This window comes from Lepidothrix coronata, unplaced genomic scaffold (genome assembly GCF_001604755.1).
Source record: "Lepidothrix coronata isolate B3197 unplaced genomic scaffold, Lepidothrix_coronata-1.0 Scaffold287, whole genome shotgun sequence".
Classification (NCBI taxonomy): Eukaryota; Metazoa; Chordata; class Aves; order Passeriformes; family Pipridae; genus Lepidothrix; species Lepidothrix coronata.
Genome location: NW_016690467.1, coordinates 597795 through 606456, shown reverse-complemented (window position 1 = coordinate 606456; position 8662 = coordinate 597795). Strand labels below are relative to the sequence as shown.

Genomic DNA, 8662 nt, shown 5'->3' with positions numbered 1-8662 from the left:
CCAAATCGTAAAAGAGTTTTGCTGCCTCCCCCTTATTAATTGTTATTATTTGGTGGTAGAGGAATAGCCGTCGCAGCTCTCTCAGGTGGGACCGCGAGGTGCCCCCTCACAGGGCGAGAAGGAATCTCCCGCTGCCCTGCGCACCCAAAACTGACCAGACTTTCCCAAAAAAACCTTTAATGCCGACTCTGTTAATTATTATTATTCTTTAATGGCAGGGGAATAGCCATCACAGCCCTATCAGGCAGGAACACAAGGTCTCCCCTCACAGGAGGGGGTGCCCCCTCATAGGGAGAGGAGGAATCGCCCACTGCACTGCGCACCCAAAATTGGCACGATTTCCCCCCCCCCAAAAAAAAAACAACCTTCAAAACACGCTAAAGTGGCCATTCTTCTCCTGCTGCCTCCTGCTTGGTGGTCTGCAAAGCCTAAAATCCACCAAAACGCGGGTTTGGTTGTATTTACTGATTCACATCCCTCAGGCTTTTAGCCCCGCTCCTCGAGGACCAGGTGGCGGGAACCGGGTTGGGAATTTGGGATGATTCCATACTCGGGGCTTTTTGGAGTGTTTTGGTGTCACTAGATGTCACTGTCGGCCCGTGGCGGGGACATGACAGGGTGGGGGCAAGGCTGGAGCTGCCACCTCCATGCCCAGCGTGGCAGCAGCTGGGCTGGGCATTGTCCCATTGTCCCGGTAACACCTCTCCAGTCCCCAGCCAGGTGACAAGGGACAAACAGGGACAAACAGGCTGCCAGTGACACCTTTCCTGGCCGTAAGGTGGGATCTGGTCCCAGCGAAGCCAGTGGTGGGCTGTGCCAGCCACAGCCCCATCTCACAGTGCCCATGGCAGGGGGCTACAAGGATCGAGCCACAGGTGGATCAATGCTGCCCTGACTCCTGCTATAATTATATTTTCATAGAATCAGAGAATATTTATGTGGGAAAAGCCTTCTAAGATCATCGAGTCCACCAGCACTGCCAAGGCCACCACTAACCCATGTTCCCAAGTGCCACATCCACATGGCTATTAAATCCCTCCAGGGACGGGGACTCCACCACCTCCCTGGGTGGTGGAGCCAGACAACAACAAAGCCAGACAACCCCTTTCCATGAAGGAATTTTCCTTAGTATCCAATCTAAACCTTTCCTAGCACAACCTGAGACTGTTTCCTCAGTGATTTATTCATGGAAAGGACTGCCCAGGGATGTGCTGGAGTCACCATTGTGGAAGTGTTCAAGGAATGACTGGATGTGGCACTCAGTGCTCTGGTCTAATTGACATGGATCGGTCACCAGTTGGACTCGATGATCTTGGAGGTCTTTTCCAACTTAAATAATTCTGTGATTACTCTGTCTCTTGTTCCCTGGGAGCAGAGCCCGACCCCCACCTGGCTCTATCCTCCTGTCAGGGAACTGTAGAGTGAAAAGGTCCCTCCTGAGCCTCCTTTTCTCCAGGCTGAGCTCCCCCAGCTTTCTCAGCTGCTCCTTGTTCTCCAGACCCTTTTTCCAGCTCCATTGCCCTTCTCTGAACATGCTCCAGCCCCTCAGCAGAGAAGGTTTGGCCACATCCACCTGCAGACACAGGTCCTTGTTCTCTAGGAGCCACAGCTCCATCTGAGCACCCCATGCTCACCAGACACTACCTTTCCTACTGCAAATGTAGTTTTATCTCTGCAGGAACCAGCCCAGAGATAATAACTTATGTTAATTACTTTCACCCATAATATGGGGTCATCAACCAATTAAAGGAAAAATTCTTTACCATATATTTTGTTCAAAACATTTTAATAAAGAAAAAAAATCCTCAAACATTTTTGAGAAGGATGAAAATAACATTGGGTTTAACTTTTTTGTTAATAATTTCAACTGAAAATTAAAGTGAGTAGTTGGAAATGTGTTTTTCAACACCCTTTCCATCTCTCTTTTTAAAAAACACGCTCAACTTTTATGAAGAAACAAAGCAAATAAATAAATGGCACTTATTAAGGAAAGAAAAAAAAACAGCTTTTATAAATAACAATAGAAGAGTAAAGTGATATACAGTGTTCTGGGACAGAAAGAGAAGGAATAAATTATCCTGAGCTGACTGGATTGGTTGGTACCCTGGGCAGACATTAGTCCTGACCCCTCCAAGCCCTCCCAGCCACCAGAAATCCAGCTGTTAACTACATCGGGCCCTTACAGATGTGCTCCCCGAACGCTCCAGGTGCTGTTTCCCATGGCACCTGGGTGGATAATGAGGAGAGAACAGAGCAGTTGCCGTCTGGGCAGAACCAGCACATCTGGACGAGGGGCAGGGGGTCGTCTGAGGCACCAGAGGTGTTGGAAAGCTGCTTTTTACAGCAGCCCCCCCGTCCCCACACCTTGGCCGGGGCTCCAGTGCCTCATTCCCTGCAGCACAGGGACACCTTGGCCAAGGAAGGCAATGCCAGGAGAGGGAGAGACCACTGGGTTCTCCTTCCGGGTTTGAGAAGCCAAAAAAAAAAGGCACAAATACACCAAGGCACTGCCAAGAGGAGGCACTTCTGTTCCAGGGGCAGAAAGACCCTGGAAAGACCCTGATCATCTTATAGCAGGAGCGTTGTGGGTGGGAGCAAAGGGCTTTCCAATTTTGGGGTGTTTTTGGTTATGATCTAAGCATCAAACAGGGGAGTCAAGTTAACCAGGAAAAGCCATCAGGGAGAATTGTCACCCCCAGCATCAGAGACACTGATTGCCACCCAACCGTCAGAGACACCCTCTGATTGTCACTCTCTGCTTGAAACTGTGTCCTGGTGCTCCAAGAGCAAACAGGAGATCACCTGCCATCAAGCACAACCAGCCTGGTGAAGAAGCCCCAGGAATTACAGCACATGGCTACCGAAGAGCAGCCAAATAAGTTTGGGGTGGGTTCCTCCCCACCAGCTGCATTTTAGTCCTGTAGCTCCAGCTCTCGGATCGAGAGGGTAATGTCTCTCTTGGACCAAAGCAGCACAGACACGGCCCCAGGCATCAAAAACCAGCAGTGGCAGCTCAGTCTCAGCTGCTCAAAGCTCCACGTCCACGGTGTCCTTCTCGTGGTCCTTGATGTCCGTGGAGTCGGCGGTCGCAGGCTGGATCACCCCAAACTGGGACAGCTTTGCCGCCTTCTGCTCCATGCTCTGCTTCCTCCACTTGATCCTCCGGTTCTGGAACCAGACTTTCACCTGGCAGGGACATGGAACAGCTTAATCCGAGGCCTCCGGGAGCACGTTTCCAATGCCACGTGCTTCCGAGGAAGATGTTCCCAAAAAGAGTTCCTTAAAAATGGGGACGTGCCCTTTCTTTGCTCAGGGAACAGTGAATGAGAGCAGGAGGAGGTGATGCTGTGGAGGGCAGAGCAGTACTGGGAATAGGATCAGGAGAGATGGGGATGCAGCTGCACTGAGGAACCTCTGGCCAGGAGAGTGAAGGAAGCAGCTCCCTAAGGAGCCACTGGACCCATTCCCAGGACTGCAGCTGCCAGAGGGCATGATGAGACCCCAAAACACCCCTTGTGCCCCCAGAATCACCCTGGCTTTGCTCTCCTTTTTCCCCAGCTGAATTTAGACCCCACCATGGAAGATCACCTGCCTCCTTCTTTCCACAATAAACAAGCAACTTGCTTTGGGAAGGGCAGGAACTTATTGGGAAGAGCAGGAAAATAACAATAATAAATAAAAGGACACACAAAGCACAAACTGTCCCCAGAGGACCTAAACAACACAGATCCATGAGTCCAACTCAGCTCCAACTCTAAAGCATAGCAGGTTTGTGCTCCTGAATGCTTTTTGTTCCGCTTCATGGATTAAGAAATCTCATCCATGAACCATCCAAACCCATCTCTCCAGGCACATCCTTTCCATGCCATCTTGCAGCAGGGAGTCCCACGGGTCACTTTGCATCGTGTCCTCCTCCCGCTGCACTTCCCAGCGGGAAAACCGGCCCAGAGCAGACCCAGGATTGGTGCCACCCAGTCCTTACCTGAGTCTCCGTGAGGTGCAGAGTCGCAGCCAGGTCCACTCGCTCCGTGCCCACCATGTACTGCTGCTTGAGGAACTCCTGCTCCAGCCGCTCCAGCTGCTCTGGCTTGAAGACAGTGCGGACCCTCTTCATCTTGCAGGGCCCCCCCAGCCTCCAAGGCCCGACAGGACCCAGAGAGTTGGTCCCGACACAGTGAGACAACTCCAGACCTGCGAGAAAGCAGCGAAAATTGAAGGGGTTTTCGTCACAAGAGCCAGGGGAAAGTAGCACCAAAAAAAGCAGGGATGTCCCTGCCCTGTCCTGACCTAGATAATCTCATCCAGGCTTCCTTTCCCAGGAAAGGTTGGAGCAGATGGTCTTTTGGGGACCTGTGATTTTACTCTCAAGTACCACCTGGACATGCAGCCAGACCCAAAGAAATCGACCCTCAGTGAGGGGAGCAGGATTTGGCCTCCACCCACAGAGGATTTTTGTAACAGGATAATAAAATCCATCAAGAGCTGCAGAACACAAAAATCCCATCTGTCTCAAGAAGGCCCAAGTCACGAATGTTTAAAGTTTGGGGGATTTTACTCTAGACTGGGCCCTGATTTTACCCTTCCCTTGGCACAGGGAATCAGTGTCCAGGACCTCATCCTGCTTCCCTGGTCCCAGAAAAGTTCCCAGTGTGCAGAGGAATTAGTGGATCTGGTCTCTTGTCTCCTGTCTAGCACTGGCCTCAGGATAATTATAATTACCATAAATTAACATACAATACAACACCAGGGGACCAGCTGGCACCTGACTGAGAGCGGTGGCTTCTCTCCTTTCTAATTCCCTCATCCTGATCCAGTTGAGGTCCCTGCTCACTGCAGAGGGGTTGATCCTTTAAAATCCCTTTCAACCCGAACCATTCTGTGATCCCATGACCTGCCTGCCCAGGTGATTCCACTGGATTGACTTTAAAATAACCCAGGAGTAACAACCAAAGGGGAATTTCCACGTGGAAAGCAATTGGCAGGATCAGGCCATTAATGCTCCCCATCACTGCTGTTCCAAATATTGTGGCAAGCCAAGTTTCTTCAACTTTTATGGAAATGCTGCACACATAATGATCCCAATTCACACCCTGCTACTTATCTCTCCTTTAATGACTGATGTTGTCACATTCTCCAGGCACAAACCAGCACCTTGACCTACTTATTTCCATTAATTAGGTGTAAGTTCTGCGTGTGTTTAAGGATTTGTGGGATGGAGACCTGACAGCTTAACAGCTGTAATTGCACTTAAAACTATTTTCATCATTAAAATCATTTCACCCGTCACTTTTTTTTTTTTTTCCTTCCCCGCTATTTTCATACTGGGATAATAGCAAGTGTAATTTCCAACTTGAAATGCTGTGTGGAAATAGCTTTGCCGATTGTTTAACTGTGTTTTCATACCCGTGTGTTTGATATAATACAGAGATTAACGCCATTGTGCAAATGCTGCCTCGTGAAAGAAATAATATATTAAATAGTTATGCTAAATAGGTAAAAAAAAAAAAAGATTAAAAATATTTTTGGTGTCTAAATATTTTAAAATCAGGACTGAATCAGGAGTTCCTTGTACACAAAAAATGCAGGCCTGGCTGCAGGTTTTGCCTGGACAACAACAAGATTACACTCTGAATGTTAAAAAAAAAAAAAAAAACAAAAAAAACAACTTAATTTCATGAAAAATATTCTGAATAGAGGTATTTTGCTAAAATGAATTAGTCAGTTTGCTTATAAAGTTACCCTTAAAATAGAGCTTGATGGATCAGTCGGTATCACCCATCACCACCGTGTAAATTTTACCCACAGAACAATAATACCTTTATCCTCAGATGCTTTTGCAGTAAAATATGAACTTTTAGGGCCAGGTGCTCCCAGACACTCTACATTTTCACTTCTGTGAGTGAAAAATTGAAGGGAAAGCAAAATAAGGGAGGGATGAGGGCAGATTTTGGGAGAAGAAGGACCCACGTAGCAGCAGAGGTGGAGAAATGAGTTCGGGGAGTGAGGCTTTGGGAAATTACAGCAGTTTTTTGGAGGTGTGATGAGGACAAAGGCAGTGAAGTGCCCTTCTGATATATGAAAAGAGAAATAAAAGCCAGTGTGAAAAGATAAATAAAAGCCACTTGTGTAAAATACAGGTGGGGACACACGTGGCCATGGGGGGACTGTTCCCGACCTGAAACCATCCAAGCCTGAGGGATGTAAATGGTGTCACCGGGGTCTCACTGCACCCAAACATTTAATCATGGGGATAAATCGGAATATCACAGAACCACAGACTGGTTTGGGTTGGAAGGGACCTTACGGATCATCCACTTCCCAGCCCCTGCCATGGGCAGGGACTCCTTCCACTAGATCAGCAATACTCTTTTTAGCTCTGCCACTTTATATTTATTATTCAAATTCTGCCAAGTTTATGTCTCCGTTTCAAATGTAAACAGCGCATTTGGATATTCTGCACGAGTTTCCGACTCGGAGCTGGTTGATGGATTAGTAAAATCCTGTAGCGTCTTTTAGGAGTTAACCACAGGCTCTTTATCAAGAGAAATCAAGCGTGTTAGAAATTGCCCTGCAGCATAAAAAAAAGAATCCCCAACAGATTAAAAAGTTCGTTTTTGCTCTCGCTATATCCATCTCTTACAGCGGGGGAAAATAACTCTTAAGGAAAGTTTTCCCTCTCTCTCCTCCACGTCCCACAGCCCCAACCCAACGCTTCACCTCGGGGCTGGTCCAGAGGCTGCAGGGAATTAAAATACAACCGCAGTGAGGGGAATAAAGCGATTTGGGGTGACCCAAACCGCACCATTTCCCAGTGCCAGCCGAGAGTCCGGCGGGAAGGTGTCCCCGCATCCCGGTTCCACCCGCAGCATCCCCAACACGCACCCGCTGCCCCGGCCGGGCCCCCTCGCTCACCTGCACCTCCCCAGCCCCAGCCCCAGCCCCACCCGCCGGGCAGCGGCCCCAGCCCCGCTCCCGGGCCGGCTCCTGCTCCCGGAGCGGGTCCCGCCGCGGGCCAGCGCGGGGGCGGCGGGATGGACGGGATGGAGGGGATGGACGGGATGGAGGCGATGGACGGGATGGAGGCGATGGACGGGATGGAGGTGATGGACGGGATGGAGGCGGCGGGGCCGCGGCGCGGCGGGTCCCGGGCGAGGAGCGCTTCGATGTGGAAGGGGGTCTTGGAGGGCGGCGGGCCGGGCCGGGGGCGCGGCGGGCTCTGCAGCATGGCCGGGCTGGTGCGGCCGCCACCGCCCCGCCGGCTTTTATGGAGGGCGGGGGGGCCGGGACGAGCCGCGCTCCTATGCAAAGCGGCGGCGGGGGGGCGGAGAGAGCTGCCCACACCCCCCTGGCCTCCAGCGGCACCTCCACTGACACCTCTGCTTCCCTATTGACACCCACACGGACACCTCTGCTTCCCTACTGACATCCCTGCTTCGCCATCGATATCCCCAAGGACACCCCAGCTTCCACACAGTCACCCCTGCTTCCCTGTCAACCTCCACAAGGGCACCCCTTCTTCCCCACAGACACCTTTTCTAACCCATCAACACCCCTCTTTACACTCAAGTTCCTCCATGGACACCCCTCCTTCCCCACTGACATCCCAACAGACATCACAGACATCCCTTCTTCCCTACCAACACCCTCACGGACACCTCTCCTTCCCCAACACCCCCCCCTTCCACCAAGTTCCACCAGGGACACCCCTCCTTCCCCACTGGCAGCCCCATGGACACCCCAGATTCCATGCCAACACCTCCACAGACACCCCTCTGCTTCCCTGCCAGCCCCTCCTTTCGCACTGACACCCCCATGGAAATCCCTCTTTCCCTGCTGTCACCTCTGCTGTCACCCACCTGGACACCTGTGTCTTCCTCCATGAGCACCTGTTCTCCTTCCCCATGGACACCCACGTGGATAACAGGTCCTTCCTCATGGACCCCCACACTGACACTCACTCCTTCCCCATGGACACCCACGTGGATAACAGGTCCTTCCTCCTGGACCCCCACACTGACACCTGCTCCTTCCCCATGGACACCTTCTCCTACTCCATGGACCAATCCCGCTCCAGACAGACATCCACCTGGACACTTGCTCCTTCCACCACCCCCTCCCTTCCTCATGGCCCCAAACCTTGCACCTCAAAACCTTGCTGGGACTCTCCCCTTCCCCATGGACACTCACCTGGGCACCTACAGTTCCCACTCCACCCTCCATTCCCAAATTTCCCCTGATCCCCCCAGGCCTCACAGGAGCACCCACCCATCCCCTGACCACACTCCTCAGGGCACAGACCCCACAAGGCACGGAGAGACCCCAGGACTGGCTGTGCCAGCCCATCCTGCCACTGTTCTGAGAGGAATGTGTCAGTGTGTACCTGTCCAGGAATGCTGGAGTGTGTGGGGATATCTGGGATATGGGACAAGCACCTCAGGAGCTCTCACAGGACACGAGGTGACTGTGCTGTGAAAATTGAACTGGTTTCGGTGCCATCCCTGCTTGACATCCCCCAGTGCATCCACGTGGTCCAACAGGGAGCTGTGGATGGCACAGACACCTCTCCCAGGTGTGATTCCCGCTCAGATCTCACCAAGTTCACGCTGAAAATTCACTCCATGTGCAAAAACGGGGAAATCCTGGAGCCTCCAGGTTGATAAAC

At 51.5% G+C, this 8662-nt stretch overlaps 2 protein-coding genes across 2 annotated transcripts in view; both read right to left on the bottom strand.

The window, feature by feature from the left end:
- The window catches only part of SMYD5 (SMYD family member 5), a 10613-nt gene extending 7758 nt beyond the window's left edge, over nucleotides 1-2855 (bottom strand). The window contains exon 1 of the mRNA XM_017836880.1: nucleotides 2803-2855. Within this exon, the coding sequence (XP_017692369.1) occupies nucleotides 2803-2855 (53 nt within the window). The remainder of the gene's footprint in view (nucleotides 1-2802) is intronic.
- A 172-nt stretch (nucleotides 2856-3027) lies between these two features.
- On the bottom strand, nucleotides 3028-7225 carry LOC108508239 (T-cell leukemia homeobox protein 2-like). The gene is made up of 3 exons (XM_017836879.1): nucleotides 6913-7225; nucleotides 3983-4287; nucleotides 3028-3186 (listed from the first exon to the last, which is right to left on the bottom strand). Exons 1-3 carry the CDS (start codon nucleotides 7223-7225, stop codon nucleotides 3028-3030), a joined length of 777 nt encoding a protein of 258 aa, XP_017692368.1.
- Between the last annotated feature and the right edge of the window lie 1437 nt (nucleotides 7226-8662).

What these genes read in the sequence shown, in the direction of transcription:
- LOC108508239 (XM_017836879.1), bottom strand. Translation starts at nt 7,225, where the DNA reads ATGCTGCAGAGCCCGCCGCGCCCCCGGCCCGGCCCGCCGCCCTCCAAG. An exon ending in CTGGGGCTGGGGAGGTGCAG is followed by an intron (nt 4,288 to 6,912) that starts GTGAGCGAGGGG and finishes GAGATTATCTAG; the next exon opens with GTCAGGACAGGGCAGGGACA. An exon ending in TGCACCTCACGGAGACTCAG is followed by an intron (nt 3,187 to 3,982) that starts GTAAGGACTGGG and finishes TGTCCCTGCCAG; the next exon opens with GTGAAAGTCTGGTTCCAGAA.